This window comes from Misgurnus anguillicaudatus, chromosome 18, assembly GCF_027580225.2.
Source record: "Misgurnus anguillicaudatus chromosome 18, ASM2758022v2, whole genome shotgun sequence".
Taxonomy (NCBI): Eukaryota; Metazoa; Chordata; class Actinopteri; order Cypriniformes; family Cobitidae; genus Misgurnus; species Misgurnus anguillicaudatus.
The window spans coordinates 9,400,840-9,419,768 of NC_073354.2; the positions used below are offsets into that span (position 1 = coordinate 9,400,840).

An 18,929-nucleotide genomic window follows, 5' to 3' on the forward strand; every position below is an offset into this window, starting at 1 on the left:
AAAGTGTGATTTACATGTCACTTACAATGAATTCAGTAGAGCTCCAATGATGAGATTGTATGATAGGATGATTTAGTTTATTCACATCAAAAAGGTCACTTCAATAAGTTGAAACGGTTCCAAGAGTCCATTACATCATTCCTCAGGGAGGTGAGATTTAAACAATCTTTCATGTGACTACATTCTTTAACCAGCAGGTGTCACTATAGTGACGTTAACTAGTAATGTCATACAGTATATCATTTATCAGAAGCATTTCATCATGAGCAAGTCACCAAATTGTGTTTTTGTATTTTGACAGCCATACCAAATTCCAGTTTGGATCTTTACAATACACTAAACTCATCTATTCAATGCCTTACAACTTTTAAGTATTTAAAATGCTGTGTTCACATCACATTTTACAATCAGTTTATTCAGAAATCTGCAGGGGTCACAAGTATTTTTTAACACCAATGAATGCAGACCAACATTTAAAATAAAAAACACAATGCAATTATTGTGACATGCTGCAGGCTAACATTGCATTTTAATTGTGCTGTAAATATTTATAGAAATGCACAAACGTATACCTTGACTTGTACTGTGTGGTCGCTTGGGATGAAAGTGTCTGCCAAATGCATACATGTTAAAATGTTGGTAACACTTTACAATAAGGTTCATTAGTTAACATTAGTTAATGTATTAACTAACATGAACAAACCATGAGCAATACATTACAGTATTTATTAATCTTTGTTAATGTTAGTTAATAGAAATAAAGCTTTTAATTGTTTGTTCAAGTTCATGGTGCATTAACTAATGTTAACAAGATTTTTAAAAAGTATTATTAATTGTTGAAATTAACATTAACAAAGATTAATAAATGCTGTATAAGTGCAGTTCTTTATTATTACTAATGTTACCTAATGAACCTTATTGTAAAGTGTTACCAAAATGTTTTATTTTTAACTAATTAAATAGAGAAAGTAGACAATAAGACTCCAGAATCAATAGGAACTTCTGTTGTTTGAAAAGCATCACAGAATGAGTAAATATTAAAAAATATAACAACATTTCTGCAAATTCTTGGCAATAAAGTGATTCCTTTGAATATTCTAAAACAGTAATATATTTTATATAAAAATTTGGGGTTTTATAGTTACATAACTCTCATTGATATACTTGTGTCGTTCCACAGCTTTAAATACTTGATTCTAAAATGTTGAAAAGTATTAATAAAGAATGAGTAATTGACCCTAAACATTTCATCGGTAGTGTATGTACAACTTTGATTTATTTAAACCAAAAACCCAGGATGTGATCTTATATGGTTTTGTTACATGTGTTGCATGTGGCCCTTGCTTGCATATGAGCCTACAATTAATTGACAAATTAGATTAATTGATTACAGTTAGTAATACATAACTATCTTACTAGCCCATTTACAATACTTATAAGGTACTTACTGTAGGCATTAGACTGGAAATGGTGTGTGCATTTAAAAAGAATAACAGATTAAAAGAGTTTATTATGAATTCTATAACATTGCTATTCAATGTCCTACAAAGTTCAGCTTCAACCCTAATCCAACACACCTGCCTGTCTTTTTCAAATAATCCTGTTGACTTCCATGAGCTTCTTCAGGTGTGTTGATTTAGGGTTAAAGCTGAACTCTGTAGGACACTGACCCTACAGAACCAGAACTAAATATAACCCTGTTCTATAAATTGTTTTGTGTGTGGTGCATGTTGTTGAAATTTATTGGAAAAGGTTTTCCATTCATAAGATGAATCCAGCTAATCTTCATCCTCTAACATGGTGTGTGTGTTTAGATTGGCATTATATGGCTCCAGATCTGTGCCTTTTGGTAATATGGAGACAATGTGAGTCCTGTAAAAAATAAATAAAAAAAATAAAAGCATTAATATGTAAACAAACGTTTCTAAGACTCGCAGATGATGTTTCATAAACTCTCTCTCAAAAACATATTTATTATCTGAACAACATAATGTAATTGTCTCAAAATGAGAAGTGCTGTGATGTCATTAGAAAGTAGGGCATCAGGACAAGTGAGTGTAACTCAAAGCCCAGAGCTTCATACAGAATACACAGATGCTAATCCACGTGGATTATTCTTAGCCTTACCCAGATTAACACTAATAAGATTAAAATAATGTGGCCAGCATGGTCAAGGCCACAAAACTATTTTAAACTAAATAAAAATCTTTTGTTTGAGATCTCTAAGAATAAAGTTCAATCATTTACAAGTGATTACGGTTTATGTCAGACAAAGAAAAGATCATAAATTCAGCATTTCCACTCATCCTGTTCCAGTTGAATTTGAATGTTGTTCAGTTGGTGAACAGGGCTTGAGGATATCTATGTAACACCCTGTCAATACTGTTAAAATTGGAACTACATTTCTTTAAAATAAACAATAGATATATCAATTTGTAATAACTTTGATTTAATTAACTTTAATACATTATGGGGTGGTTTCCAGGACAGGGTTTATTCTAGTCTCAGACTAAAACGCATGCTTGACCTGCTTTCTTTAAAAACACCTTGTACTGACATATCATAACATGTATCACTGCTATTGTTTTGTCTCAAGTAAGGTATTTAGGGTACTTAAATGTCTTAATAATACTATGGCATATTCCTGGATTAATTCAAACACTGTCCAGGAAACGCTAAACTGATTGCAATCACAGTTCTACTCAACGTGAAATGAAAAATGAAAGTTACGTGATTGTCAAATATTACAATACCCGAAATGTGACCTCTGCATTTAACCCATCCCAGTGAGTAGTGAATGAACACATACACAGCTAACACTACAACACCTGGGAAGCAACTGGGGGAAACATGCCTTTCTCAAAGGCACCTTAGTCACAATCTCTTGGCCGTGAGGCAACCTTCAGGTTACAATTCTCTAATCATTAGACTATGACTGCACCCTTATTTTTTTAATCTGCTTAAAAATAAAAATCAGCTTACTGCCAAATCATGGGACATAAAAAATAATTTGGTTTGTTTTAGGTCTACTGTAGGTTGCAGAAAATTGTAATAGGGCAAAAGTTAACATTGTGCTTAAATTAGTTACAAAACTGGTATTTCTAGAATTTCAACAATTACAAATATGTTCTTGCCTGTGGCAAAACAGTTAAACAAAAAACTAAAAAAAAAACAAAGAGAAAATTCTACATAGCTTGTTTTTGCATTGTACGTAGCAAATTTGTGCTGACACAATAAGCATGTTTCTACTTAACAAAACACACAATTATATTAACTCTTTCGCCGCCATTGACGAGATAACTCGTCAATTAAGAGAAAACGTTTCCCTGCCAATGATGAGAATTTCCGGCTTTCCGCAATGCCGCTATTATCCACCACTTCTGCAATTTATACAACCTGGAAGTAACGCCTCACGTGAAAGAGAAAGAACTCCGCATATGTTTTAAAGATCGCTCTGCATCTGATCTCCATCAAAAGTCCTTCATAAAAATTGAATTATCTCAGCTTTTTGCTCAACATTGGGAGTTTTTGAAGAAACCTACGAGTATTTGTGAGGAAATAAGAAGAGAAGTAATGAGGGTAGGATGAAACAGGTTTTTTTAGGCAGCGAGGGTCTGTTCTTTCATTTGATATATTGTTTGTTTTATTTAAAGAAGAACATTTTTTGGAAGGCATTAAACTTTTGTGAAAATCATGAAAAATGCTGCCGCTGGCTGGCAACTTTTTTAAAAAATCCTGGCGGGGAAAGAGTTAATGGTCACTCACTCATATAACTAAAAACTTAAAAAAAACATTCAGACCATTATAATTTTCATAAACATACCCATCACTTGTCAAAGCTGTGACATCACTGCCTTGAACTTGTTGTTGCTTGGCATCAGGGAATGGTTGTTGCTGCTCACTGTATGATGACCTCTGACCTGAGGGACTACGTCTCATAAAAGAGGGTTGAAGACAAGCCGTTGGCAGTCTCCTTCTGGCAGGTTCGCCCCATGGCCGTGGTAATGTAGAAGTACATGAAGATGTCCATGTATGAGGGACTGATTGGTTGTCCTGACAGAATGCTGCCCGAGCTTCAGAAACTGATTGCGAACTTATAACCTGAGCGTCATTTTCTTTTGCCATGACCCAACTATGTATACTAGTGATGGCTGGTTTTGTGGATGCAGATGGAGGACTTGGCACTGCATGGTACACAACGGCACAAGAAGGTGGAAGTCGTGTTCTGGAGACAGGCGGAGTTGTAGGTGGAAAAAACTTTGATTGCAGAGTTGTGGCATAACCCTCCATGTGATCATCGCATTCTTGATGTGGTTGAGATCTGTGTGTACTTCCATTAGCTAGGCCTATCTTGGCAGTGGACTCAGCAAGTAGGCATGGCAGATGAACAACCTTTCGGAAATCCTGCTTGAGGGAGGCTGCTGACTCCAGCTCAACCGTTTGCTTGTAATCTTGTTCAGTGCAGGAACCCACCAAGGCATCTTGCCCCAAAAAATGAGTGGCTGAGTAAGTCATGGAGTCTTGTTGCATGTTAGCTCCTTTGGGGGTCACAGTCTCTCTTTGCAGTGAATCGTGGTGCTGTGTACACTGTGACCCATGAGTCCCCTCCTTAGATGCCAAGCCCACACTTCTTTCAAAAGAGTTGTCCATCAGCATCTCTGGGGGTGGAGGAGGAAGACTGTCTAAATCCACATGCTCAGCTCGGTCTGCCAGTCTGGCCTCAGGTGGATGGATGCTTGTATCCCCTCTGCTGTTTGACAGCAACGGAAGCACGCATTTCCTGTTACTTTTGACTTTCATTGGTTTTTGATCTAAAGGACCTTGTGTGGAACTGCCATCGACCCTTTGGCTAAAAGTATTAATGAGCCTCTTGACAGCATTTCGGCCAGGTGGTTGTGGAGTAAATGTTGGAGGAGAATTAGGTGGTATTGCTCTAGATGGCCCTTTGCTACCATACTGAAGACCATAGTACCTGGTTGCATTCTGTCCTTCAGATAATGGTTTTCTTATCTTTGAACGAACATGACTTTTAAGCTCTCTAGGCAAACTCTTACTTGTCAAAACCCCCTCAAGAGTTTGTTTGTTTATTCTCTGTTGCACATTTATATCAAAGTCTTCTCTTTTGCTACATAAACACTCAGTGGATTGTGAACGCTTTGGTCCCCTTAAGTGGCAGTGCTTTGGCTTCATCTGACAGCTGCTGTCTGCAGTTTTTGGTCGTCTGGTTTTCTTCTTTAAGTTACTGTTGTTTTGGTCATAGAGTTGAAGCCCATTCTTAACTAGAGGATGACTGGAGCCTGCATCAGAAGAACCACATATCGTACCCCTTGTTTTCTCAATCGTCTGCTCGTCTCTAACACTGACGTCCTTAACTTCTGCATCATCATCATCGTCATCCACATAGTCATAGTCATCATTATCTGTAGCTTCCTCGTTGCCATTTAGAAACTGCTTATCAGGGGAGCTACTTGTGGTACAAACAAATGTTGCAGCCACATTTGATCCTGATCCGGAACTACTTCGATGGTAACGGAGGCGTTCTGAGCCAATCTGACACTCATTTTCTGCACCTATGCCACTGTCCTCACTGTGCAAGGTACAATCTTCAGGACTGGACTTTTTGAGAGCAGCAGCTTCAACACGAGTCAAAATCTGCTTTAAGCGCCCCTCTGCCATGTGCTTAGCCTGCAGCTTCTCTCCTAACAACTGAGACAGGGAAGCAAAGTAATCAGCTAGTTCTTGTAAGGCCGAGTCGCCCAGGCATCTCACAGAGTCTCCCACAGAGATCATTTTCTGTGTGGAGTTAAGAAGCATTTGCTGCAGCAATTCAAAAGGAACCTCAGAAACGTTCAGCTCATTGTTGGGTTTGGTTGCTGTAGGCGGGCAATGTGATGCCATATAGTGTCCGTGTTCGCACAACATCTGCTCACCTTCAGCCGCCATTTCCTCCAAAGCCTGGTTGATTTCTTCATAATGCAAGACTACTGAAGCCACCGTGGTCTGCAAAGATAAGCGGGTCTGAGCCGCCTGGTCCAAAAGCCCTAAAAGCGACTCGTATCTGGATATGCTGGGGTTTAGATAAGCATAGGCTGCCTGGTGTGCTTTTAATATGAATTCTGTTTTGTCCTGCACATTTGAGGTTTTTCTGTGCCTATGTTTTCTTTGCATCCTCGGTTTTGCTTGCTTATCTGTTGTCTTTATTTCTTCTTTGCCTTCTTTCATGTTCCCTAAGAGGCCCTCTTGTGCAATCTGTTCATTCCGAGGACCTCCTTTCTGGACCACATCTACGTCATCTTGAGGACCATCTTCTTCGACTCTCACAGCAGCATCACAAACCACATAATCTTCTGAGGATCTCTTACCTATTATGGTTACTGTGTTGTCCTGTGTCTCTTTATCTGCCAATTGTTCTGAAGGCGTATTTGAGAGCAGTTCTTGTGGTGCGGTTGCTGGAGCTTTTCTACTGAAGAGTTGACCTTTAGATGGTGAACAGCCCATGTTGGTGTATTCCTTTTCTTTTGATAAATTTTATTAGCGTGGGTTTAAAAGTGTCTCAGAAAACATAAATGTCTTTCCTGTGTATCATGTCATTCCCTTTCCGCTTCTTTGATCATCCCTTAAAATATCTTCTTCAAGTCTTTTAAATCTGTATTGTTGAGTTTCACCACAGCCGAGACGATCCCAGTGACTGAGACACAGAATGTCCAGCCTCACACACAAACACATATGGTGACACTGTGCATGCGTAAGACCATAAGCTCATCATGCTATTAAGATGCCCTGCTGGTTACCCTGTCTTTATTTTTGTACCTTTCATTTGGAGAAATAATTTTCTCAAACTAAAAAGCAATGAAAGTGATATTGGTAAGGTGACTATTTTGTATTGAATTAATTAAATATGTTACAGTAACTTCATATCAGGTTAAAGGTAAGCCCTCATCACAAGGGTTTTTCACAAAGAACTGTAACACATTACAAATGAGGTTTAGTGTGACTGGAGTATTTCTGTATGTTTACTTCTCACTGAAATCCTCTCTGGACATTTGCCAGATATCTGCTAAGAAGAATTTAAATGAAAGTCACAGGTAAACCTTACAGTCACAGACACATAAGTGTATTAAAGGTAAAGACAAATTCAGTTATGCAGTGTATGTTTGTAAATATGTATATTATACTACATATTACACACATACACAATTCAGTGCATTGTTACACAGTGTTTTATGGTGTTTAACAAGTTAGTACAGAACAACTACATATGCTTTTGATATACACATGCAAAAATAAGATAATGATAATAACTGAATGCTCTTAGCATATTATGTATGTTCATCAATACTTTCGGTTAAAATCCACTTAATCGCGATACAGCCCGCCATACAGAAACACAGCTTTGTAGGCAGAATTTGTTTGATAAAAAATTATAATTTACAAGAAAATATGTCAGATGCATTTAGAAGATTTTGCATCTAAACTCTTCAAATTTTTTCCTGTAGCTCAATTGGCAGACTACTGTATGAGCAGGTCAAAAGGTTGTTGATTTGATTCCCCAGGAACACAAATACTGATACAATTTTATACATTGAATACACTCGCTGTGAAAAAAAAGCTTCTGTCAAATGCATGTTCTACATTTTCTTAAATATGGAAAAAAAACAGTAAAAAGCAATTAAAGGTTAGTTTACCCAAAAATGTGTCATTTTTTCGCTCTCATGTCATTTAAACTTTCAGTGACATTGTTTGTTTTTTGGAACCAAAATTTTAAACCAGATTTATAAAGAAGCATTCAAGATTCAAAAAGATGGAAAAGCATTAAAAAACCTCCATGTGACTTGTGCCACATATTTCAAGTGTCCAACGATTGGGTTTAGTAAAAAAAGTGACAAAATTACGGTAGGACTGTGCAAACAAAGTATCTGTCTAGCATTACCATGTCAGTGTATTGATTCATTGTCCCTTCATAGTTTGCAAGACACATTTAATACATTTATAATTAATATTAAATAAACTAAGCATATTTAATAAACTAAGACGTAGGCTATTTAATAAACTGAGCGTATTCATCTGTCAATATGAAACGCGACTTGGCCATTCTAATTAATGATCAGAAGAACGCGTATCGACCACAGTTACTGTAAATTATGCACGTATGTCCATTTAAACTCATTTTGGTCAAATGTGGATTATATCATTACACTGGCAAGAATATGGTTACATGTAAAGATGCCGTACCAAGTATGACAACGCAACATTCAACTGCTTTTGAAATACGCTGTTTTTTTACTTCCTGAAAAGTATCTGTTTTGGACATACGTGTGGACATTTGGTGGATAATAGGTTAATCTATCAATTGGTACAAAAAGCAAGACAATCCACGTAGAAATGTGTAGTGTGTCTTTGTCTGTTCTGTATAGAGTTTATAGTGCCGTCTCTATGCTCCTCTGATAATCCCACAGTATGTACAACGCTGGTGGTAGTATCACTAGAAAGTGTGCTAACTGTCTGCACAGATTATGCTAAATCCTCTCCCACACCATGAGTGATTATACTTGAGGTTGGAGGAATGTGGCCTTGTTCAGGTAACACAATGTCTGCCCTTTCTGTGTGGTGTCCAACACGCCTACTCGACCTCCGCATCCTGGAAGAATTTGAGTTCCCAGACAAATCCCACAGGACTATGAAGCATTTAGGGACAAAATGGCAGAGGATTATGCCATAGCTGGAGGCCAGAACAGCTGAAGCCTGAACAATGTGTTTCTGTTCTGTTTGGTTCTTATTAATGTAAATGGGAATAAAGCAAAGCCAGGCAAACAGATGAATCAACATGCTAAAGATGATGGGCCCTGTGTCATTAAAATCCTGTGGGACTCTTCTGACCATGAAGGCAAGAAAGAAACAAATGAAGGCCAACAGAGCAATATAACCATGCATGACTGCAAAACCTGCAATAGATCCATCATTACAGATGACATACTTTACCATTCCTGTTTCAGGCCACTCCCTCTTTACATCAGGAGAGTCGAAAATCAGCCAGAACAACAGGATGACTCCCTGACCGGTGGTAATCACAAGCAAATTCGTATAAGGCATGTAGAGTTTTTTAAGATGATGTTTTGTGCTCTGATTTAAGGGCATGAATTCCAGGAAGGTGTAATAGGCTTTAATCAGGATGCTTGAAACACACAAAGTGAAACCGAGGCCGTACACGGCCTGCTGTGCTTGACACAGAGGTTTGTTTGGCTTGCCAATAAACATGATTACACTAATGAAGCTAACCATCAGGCCCAGCAGCATAAAACAAGATAGCTCGAGATTGGCCATTTGGAATACTGGTGTGTCTCTGTGTGTGAGATAAATGATAAATGAAGTAAACACCAGAATGATGCCTATTGTTGTTGCCACTAAGAGAATTATGGGATACGCTTCCCACCAGAAGAGATACTTCTCCTCGAATGGTTTGCATTCAGTCGCATTCTCTAGTGAGTGCTGATCATCTGGACAATTATGACAACTGCTTTCATCTGTAAAAGAAGTCACATGCAAACATCAGATTTGTATTAGGATTGAACAATATAGGCTACAGTGGTGTGAAAAGTGTTGGCCCCCTTTCTGATTTTTAGATCATTAAACAAATTTAAATATTAATCAAAGATAACACAAGTAAACATAAAATGCAATTTTTAAATGAAGGTTTTCGTTATTAAGGGAAAACAAAGCAAGCACTTTTTGGTAACACTTTATTTCGATAGTCCACTTAAGTATATGTAACTTTCAAATACTTATCAACTACCAATCTTTAGAGTATTACTAAATGGTCTGCTTAATATAATAACCGTTTCTGAATTACATTTAGAATCCAGCCCGGGATTCCGGGATGGATTGCCAAACGTGAAGTTTGCCGGCGAGCGTCAATAATGTTATGGACGGCGAGCCGTGTGTGTGGGTGCATAGAGGAGGAAATTTGCTCTTTTTGTGAAAAGTTACAAATGTTTGTTTCACTGTGGCAGCGAGGTTGTGTCCAGCGCCCGAGGGGACTGAAACACCTGGAACTTTCGAGGGTGAGCCAGGCGTAGCGGGACCTAAGCCTCGTTTCCTCCTCAGCATCACTTCAGGGGGGCGGCGCTTCGTACGGGTACCACGGCGTCATGGGGGGCCGGCGCTTATGTCGGGTATTAACGCTTGACCTCCGGGTTCGGGTCTGTGCTGCTGAGGTTGTGTTGGTGCGCGAAGGGACAGGTCTGTAGCACTGCGCAGGTCTTTGACGATGGCTGGATCGGGGCCCGACTCATTTCTATCTTGGAGGAGCTTAGCTTGATATACTTGCAGAACAGCCATCATGTGGAGGGTCGATGCTGCATGACCGTCAACGGAGTATGACTTAGCAGCCAGAGAGGAAGTCATACAGCAAGGCTTAGAAGGGTGGCTGGATTTAGCGCACCAGCCGGCGGCTGACGAAGGACAGAGATGAACCGCAAGCGATTGCTCGAGCGACGGCAGCTTGGAGTAGCCACGATTGTCCGCGCTGTCCACCACAGACAGGATTTGGGAGACAAAGCTTTGTGCTCGGGTGGAGTGAGGAGCACGCCAAGACTTTGTGAGCTCCTGGTGGACCTACCGGAAAAACAGCGCTTGCCGTTGATGAGATGTATGACGGCGTCACAGCTGGAGAAACCACTCATCCAGACGGCTGTGCTCTGCCTCTGACGGGGCCGATGATTGAAGACCGAGCTCGTGCCAGGCTGGGGGCGTGTCTCGCTGGGCTCATCTGCAGCAGCAGCTTTCTCATCTGAAGCCGCCCAATCCCCCAGTTCCTCCGAGGACGACAGATCGAGAGCTTCCTCGACGCCAAAGGAGACCATGTTGCTGGTGGTCGGCAGGGGGTTCTGGTCTTCGTCCCTTCGAGCACGGACTCAGCGTGAGCAGGACCCAGGCAGGAGACACACCCCAAATGACGATGAGAAATGCTCTTTTAGAGGAAATTCGCTCTGGAAATTCACTCTTTCTTTTACCTGCCGGAAAGCAGGCAGGGGAAGACGCAAGGCGTGGAATCCGCTGCAGGGCTTGATTCGACGGCAGAGTATGGCTTCTCTAGATTGAAGGAGAAATAAGATAAGCGAAATGGCATTCTAACCCACGTTATATAGAGCGTAAGCCCTGCCCTAACGTGGGTTTGAACACCATTTGTCTGTCATTTTTACAGACGTTAACCAATAGGCTTCAATCACGGATTAAACAGGAGTTTCCCCATAGCGTAGCATCAGCAAACTGACGCAATGCCAAGTGAACCGTATTGAATGGAAACTGCATACTGTCTTTACTTTTATTATCTTTGATTAATATTTACCTTTGTTTGATGATATAAAACATTAAAGTGTGACAAACATGCAAAAAAACAAAAAATCAGGAAGGAGGAAAACACCTTTTCACATCGCTGTATTAATGACATTATAAGTATCAAAATGTGAAAACGTTTTTAACGAGTATTATAGCACAGGGCAGGACTGTTAAATGCTTTAACCTGATTGGTTGAGAAATGTTACACAGGTGTTGATAATTTTTTTTCTGTAAAACACACCTCCGACCTGTCAAATGCCTTAAAATAACCACTAGAGCAATGTCTATGGTAACCATGGTATAAGAGGAATAATTGACGCTTCTTTAAATTATTTGAAAATAATGCACACCTGCGGTGTAACTCTGCTTCGAATGTGCCGCATTGCCACATTGGGTGTGCATTATTTTCAAATAATTCAACGTCCCATCATCAATTAGTCTTTACATATTTCATTTGACCTTTATCCCAAGCAAACACTTCTACATCGATCTGTCAGTTAGGTAAGTTTCTTGTCTTTCACATAACTCCACCCAATTTCTTCTTCAATCAGTATTTACCTCTTACTTTCTTTATGTGTGCATTCATTAGCCAAATTAAACAGAACCAGAAAGATAACTGAGTAAGAGAAATGTGTATAGATTTACCATATTCACTAGTGTAAGTTCCTTCAGTACAAACAATGCAGCTGATGCAGCAGGAATTGTTTGTCACACTCTTACTGCTGCCCGGCCCGCAGGACTCTAAGCATTTAAACTGGACCTGGACTGAAGACTGCAGGACACAAGAGATGATCTTTAATGATAAACTCTATGAGAACATTGATTGTGAAGAACAAAACCCACCGTTAACTTCTGGAATTCATTCAGTAGCTCCGCTTGTCCTTTTTCTAAGAGAACTTTTCCAACAACTTCAATAAATCGTCCAACATCAGTTTTCTTCCACCATATGAGGTCATAACCATCCGTAAAGTCCCCGTTCTCATCAAAGTAATGTGTAGTGCCATCAAGAGTGAAATTCACACTACGAATACTTTCCACCAGCTGCAGAAAAAAAATAAAACTTTATTTATATGCATCCATATTTTACCTGACATCTTGATGTTGAAATATTGAAAATCTTATGGACATTCTATGGTTCAACTTCCCACTTACAAAACACAACAGAACATCAAATTTGCACACGTTACATGTTAGACATAATCTTCCCCTCTGAGAAATCTCACCTGCCAAGGTGGAAAGTTGATATCGCCGTTGCAGGCGGTCTCATTACATTTAAGAAGTTTTTTGAGACCATGAGCTACCGCATATATCGCCACTCTCTGACTGTAAACCTCTCTCAGGTCCACCACACCCAGCAATTCATCTACACTGCAGTTCAGAGGTGAGATGGAGCAGTTCAGTCGCAACTCTTTGTACTCTTCAATAAAGTCATTTCTTGCCCCTGGTGTTGGCCTGAGATTTTTCAAGTAATCTTCAAACCCTGGTATATTTCCCATGGTAAAGGAAAAGCCAAAAACATCACCCACTTTATTTATGTCTGGTATCTTTGTTAAAGGACCAAACATTGACCAGGAGTCACTCGCGATCCAGATTCTGCTTGTGTTGGTTTGAATCATCCATTTAAAGATCTTTTCCACCAGCTGTGGCTTTAGAATAAGGAGAACAACCTGTGCGGATGAAGCTAGTATACTGTCAACAGCATCTTTGACCTGCTTATCAACATCCACGTGGTCCAAGTAGTGCGTTACTTCCTTCTCAAAGGCGAAACATACTTTTCCCTTGGCCTCTTCCAGTAAACTCTGGTGAGCTGCTCTACCGTAGTCATCGTCTCCATAAACCACACCAACCCAGTCCCACGAAAAATGGGTCATTAGCTTGACCAGTGCTTTAGTTTGGTGGACATCATTGGGAATGACACGCATGAAAGACGGATAACGCAATTTGTCACTGAGGACTGGTGAAGAAGAGGTACAGCTGATCTGTTAACAGAAAGAGAGTCTGCATAAATCATTTCCAATATTGATCGATTTACATTCTTATCTGCGTTAAACTGTAAATACTGTACAGCACAACATAGATAATCAAAACACATAGATATGCAAAGGTTTTGAATCAAAATGTATCTTTGAATATGCACTCTTTAGGTACAAACTTTTTGAAGGGTGACTGCTCCTCCTTATTTATGACAGCTTTTAGTGAAAAAAAAAACTATATAATTTATTATAATTAAATATTTTTATAATCTGTGTGTCATACTATAAAGCTTATGATAACTGTATGTGAGGAACAGACCAAAATTTAAGAAGTTATTCATTTATAAAATCCTTGTGAGGGTCTCTCTGCAATCTTTGGTGAAGGGAAAAGAGGATTTGTTAATAATACCCTCTAAACCCTCTAAACTTGACAGACATGTTCATGTACTGTTATTTTTTTTAAGAGCTGAATAAGTAAATAATGACAAAACTTTCACTTAAAGTAAAGAGAGAGCTGTATATTACCTGAGGAAACAAGTAGAGGCTGAGGAGTTTGGCAACAGCGATAGATAATTCAGAGTATCTTTCTCCCAAAAGCGCTTTCACTGACGGACGGAAATCTGAGTAGTCAGAGAGAACCGGCAGAGATCCGTTTATAGCCAATAGATGTTCCAGACAGTGCAGCGCTTTAGTAGGAGATGCACAGGGATCACAGACTTCATATCCAAAATTAATTCCCGGAAGAAATGAAGAATTATTGATTTCTTCAATTGTGTGGATGGCAGCCAATGATTGTACAAACGGGATCAGATCAAAACTGGTGATTAAAGAAAGTGCATTTTGTTAACATAAAAACATTTTGTTAACATTTTACTTTTCAAATGTACACATAACATAGTGTTCGAAATTTTGTTAAATAGTTTGGGTTGTTCACTTACTCAGTACAGATGAACGGCTCCGGATGTGTTCGCTTGTGAAGATTGATAACTTTTGAGTGAATCGATGACAAAATTGCACAGTTAACGTCTCCATGCAGGTATGCTCCACTAAGAGAATCAGGAATGTTACAATGGACCAACACATCCAAGCCCACGCTCAGACCCAGTACACAGACATAGAGACAGGAGGTACAGGACTTCATCTTGAAAATGTGTAGACTACTATGACAATTCTCTTCTTAAAAAACTTTTTGGTTTTTGTGACATGAGTTAAAAGATGGCCTTAGACGATAAGAGTTTACTAGAAGCATTCTGAGATCAACCTGCTTGGTTGCATTTCTCAGCATGCTCGTGCAGCGACCAGCAGCGAGGCACGTCTTGTTGTTTGTTTTTTGTTTAATGTTTTATGTTTTGTTTGCTTGCTTGTCGCTTTGCTTAATTCCCTGCACAAATAGAAACGGTCTGAGTGAGTGAAAAGAAATTCATTTGACTTTTATCTGTTTTGTTGGGAAACAAATAGCGATGGAGTGGATTGTTTTGATTGTATGGTGGACGGTGCTCCACTTCGGTGAAACTCTGAATGAGCCTGCACAAATAGCCTGCACAAATAGCCGCCTAATCCAACGCATGCGCCTAATCCAACCCATATTCGATACAGCAGAGACTTTCTATTAAAATGGAGCAACTTTCAGGTCAATAATCCTCCCATCGATTTGACCTTCCCTGATCTAAACTGTTTCCCCGATCAATCGAGAGGAAAAAGGAAAGGGGAATTTACTGGTGAGCTTCCACGCAAAAACAGGAAGCAAGGAAAGCGAGGTGGCGTACTTCAAAGACTGAGAAAACAATCTTTCTCCCAGATCCCCCTGCCTTCTATGATTCTATCAAATGCCCAGTAACTTCGTAATAAAACTGATGAGCTGCAAGCCCATGTACGCTTCCAGCATGAATTCCTATACGCCTGGACAGAGATGCCAATGTTACAGGTATGTCGCGAGGTGGGGGGGTTTGCTTATATGTGAACCAAAGATACTGTAAAAATTTTCTCATTAGAGAAAGTTTGTGCACCACAGATGTTGAACTACTATCAGTGTCTTTGCGCCCCCCTTGCCTCGGGAGTTTCCACAAATATTTGTTATAGTGGTATATATTCATCCAAGAGCAAATGCGGATAAAGCCGCGGAGTCGATTTTGAAAGTTACACAAAAATTGCAAGCAATATCGGCCGAAGCACCTGTCTTCGTCCTGGGTGATTTTAATCATTGCTCACTGAAGACGTGTCTGAGAAACTTTTATCAATATGTTACGTGTCTGACTAGAAAAAATAAGACATTGGACCTGTATTATGGTTCTATTAAAGGTGCCTATAAAGCTCTTCCTCTTCCCCCGCTGGGCGGGGCTAACCACAACTGTGTCCATCTCATCCCGTGACCGTCGTATCGCACGGCTCTGAGGAGGGGTAAAACTCTCACTAAACGTGTTAAGATCTGGACTGAGGAAGCTATCTTGAGCCTTCAAGGCTGTTTTGACTGTACTGACTGGGGCATGTTTAAGGATTCCTGTTCCAACATAGATGATATTACAGATGTTGTCAGTTGTTATGCTTCCTATTGTGCTGATAATGTAATCCCTGATAAAATTGTAAAGGTATATCCTAACAATAAGCCATGGGTAAGAAAATCACTTAAGCTGCTATTAAATAAAAAGAGGCAGGCATTTAGGGAAGGCAACTTATTAGAATTGAACAAGTTGAAAAGGGAAATAAGAAGTGAAATAAAGAGAGCAAAGCAGGATTATAAGGAAAAAATTGAGAGAGATTTTAGCGGAAGAAATCTACGTTCAGCCTGGGATGGTATGAAAACCGTTATTGGGACCAGGTCAGAAAAGAATGTTAAGGTCATGTTGGAAGGTTTTAGTTGTGACAGTCTTGCATCTGAACTAAACACGTTTTATTTGAGGTTTGACACCTCTAATTTTACAAATGTCATTTTAGAACAGAAATCTTATTTATCTGGAAATGGTTTTGTCCCCTTTTTTGATGAACTAGCTGTGGTTAACATGTTTAAACACTCTAGAATTGGAAAAAGTTTTGGGCCTGACAACATAAGTAGTCGTCTGCTCATTTCTTGTGCTGATCAATTAGGCCCCATTTTTCATTATATTTCCAGTTATCTTTAGAGCAACAGAAAGTGCCGAATATATGAAAACAGTCAACGGTCATTCCAGTGGCTAAACATAATCATCCAAAAGTTTTAAATGACTTTTAGTTGCTCTAACCTCATTAGTTATGAAGTGTTTTGAAAAACTGGTTAAAAAAGTAGTTTTCACACAAACAGAGCAGCTCATGGACCCCTTACAGTTTGCTTATAGGGCTAAGCGCGGGGTAGATGATGCCACTACTACTCTGCTAAATATGTTATTTAAACACCTTGAAGGTAGTAAAACACATGCAAGGATTTTATTTATTGATTTTACATCTGCTTTTAATACAATCCAACCACATATTTTAGTTGATAAGCTTTTAAATATTTTTAACCTTGATTTTAACATTGTGGGGTGGATTCTTGACTTTTTAACAAATAGGACTCAGAGAGTAAGTTTTGCCTTCGAAAACTGTCAAAATTCCGCATCGATAAGACCTTGATGACCCTTTTTTACAAAGCATACATTGAGTCTGTACTAACATTTTCAGCAGTCTGCTGGTATGGAAATCTCACTGTTAAGGCCAAAACTGCTCTTTCAAATATAGTGAAGGCTAGCAGTAAAATTATAGGTGTCCAGCAGTGCAGCCTTGACCTGTATTAACAGACAGGTAGTTAGGAAGGCAAAATCGGTAATTTCTGATGATTCCCATCCTCTTCATTTAGAGTTTCAGATCTTACCTTCTGGGTCTCGGTTTAGACTACCTTTAGTAAAGAGCAACAGATACAGGCACTCGTTCGTTCCGACAGCCATTTCTCTATTAAACGCAGCCCAGGGGACTTGACATAAATTAGGGATGGGTCTGTTAAATAGCATGAATAATACTCATTAAGGTTTCATGATGTTGTTGATGTAATGATGATTGTATTGTAATGTAAGTATTTCATGTGTCTGATTTTTGTATTTGTGTTTGTCTAGTGTATATGTCTTGCTGCAGAACAAATTGCCCTAAGGGGACAAATAAAGGTTTAACTAACTAACTAACTAACAAAGGAATGCGTTTTCGCTTTTATTGTTACATTTGACAGTACAACAATTGAATTGGTAATATTGGTAATTGGTAACTACTTTGGTGGTTACTATTGTGATATTATGGGTAACACTTTCTATGAAAACAAAGGATGGTTTTATTGCATCATAACGGAAAAAAACGTATAATATGTTGTATTGTCTCATAAATATAACAACAGTTACAATACATTCTAATACTTACTTATTTGTAGTTATAATGTCACAGGGTGACGATCTTTTGGGGCGGAACCAAAAGTTGGGAAAGTTTGGTTCCGCCCGGATGTTCTGCCCGGACCGGGAAGAGAAAACACCGGACATCCGGTAGCATCGCGAGGGCTGTAATCAGCCAAACTACGTACAGCTGTGAGTTATTAAGAGGAGCGCCGGGTGATTGGACGATGGCAAACACCCAGGAGAGTATTTAAGAGCAGTTTAAACCACAGTTTAGGTTCATGTTGTTCCTGTGTATCGTAGCGCTGAGTTGGGCTCGCCGTTACGCTTATTGGATCGCTGTACTTGCTCTCTCTCTCGTCTTGTATCGTGGACTTATGTTGATGGAGATACCATAGACCTTATAGGTTGAAAAGTAAACGGATATTGACATTGGATGAGAGAAACAAAGGAAGAAGAACCGTACCATTGTGAGTATACATCTGTGGAAAAGTGGTGTTGGCGGCTGGAAACCGCCCTGTCTATGTATCTGGAGTCATTGCAGTATAAAATCAACATAGGGGAACGTGGGACGAAGAAAGTGCAGTAGTCGTGAGTAACAGCATTCATTTATGGAAGTGAATTGCATGTATTTGACCTGTATATCTTTTTGAGTGTTTCCAAGAGAGAGTGGGTGGCCCTACCCCTGAGTCAGTGTGGTGGGTGAGCCAAAGGGTCCTTGTATTGAAACAGCTACAGTGACGAAAACAAACACTAGGCCGTGTTACCATCTCCGTATTCTCGCCCAGAGCGAAGTGAAGGAAGACGGGCGTCTGTTGTGTGCACTGAGCGTGGTGGGTGAGTCTTTGGATGTAGGAATTTTCACTTGAAGTGGTGCTGTGTAATGCTGTGTATTGCAGTGAGATTGCTGTGTCTTGTCAGACGTACCCCCGCCTCCAGTCACTCGTCCCGGGGCACTGAAGAGGAAAGCGGTTCTAGAGCAAACCTGTATATGATTATGCTGTGAGTGTGTTTCAGTCTTAAAAATCACGGAGTGGCATCCTGAAGTATTTTCGCAGCCAAACGCTTGGCGGACTTGTGTTTAGGAGTGGCGGTGAAGAACTGTGCAATTGGCGGTGTGTGAGTATTACAAATAATATTGCTATCTTACCTGTGTATTTTCATCATCGCAGAGCTAGAGGCGAAGGAGATCCGCCGCCCCGAGGTCTCTACGAAGGGGCGCCCCGGTCCAGTTTTCGATTGCCCAACGGGTATCGAGGAAAGGGCAGCGCTCGACCCGGTGTGCCGTCGTGACGTTCTC

At 39.7% G+C, this 18,929-nt stretch overlaps 2 protein-coding genes across 2 annotated transcripts; both read right to left on the reverse strand.

Moving 5' to 3' along the window:
• Positions 1-76: 76 nt before the first annotated feature.
• pcare2 (photoreceptor cilium actin regulator 2) lies at positions 77-6,793 on the reverse strand. Its single transcript, XM_055185420.2, has 2 exons — positions 3,824-6,793; positions 77-1,872 (listed from the first exon to the last, which is right to left on the reverse strand). Exons 1-2 carry the CDS (start codon positions 6,496-6,498, stop codon positions 1,779-1,781), a joined length of 2,769 nt encoding a protein of 922 aa, XP_055041395.2. The 5' UTR covers positions 6,499-6,793; the 3' UTR covers positions 77-1,778.
• Positions 6,794-8,511: 1,718 nt separating this feature from the next.
• On the reverse strand, positions 8,512-17,200 carry LOC129429218 (G-protein coupled receptor family C group 6 member A-like). Its single transcript, XM_073855450.1, has 7 exons — positions 17,128-17,200; positions 15,610-15,804; positions 13,833-13,993; positions 12,558-13,313; positions 12,178-12,375; positions 11,980-12,106; positions 8,512-9,521 (listed from the first exon to the last, which is right to left on the reverse strand). The coding sequence occupies exons 1-7, from the start codon at positions 17,198-17,200 to the stop codon at positions 8,512-8,514; spliced, it is 2,520 nt and encodes an 839-aa protein (XP_073711551.1).
• Positions 17,201-18,929: the final 1,729 nt, after the last annotated feature.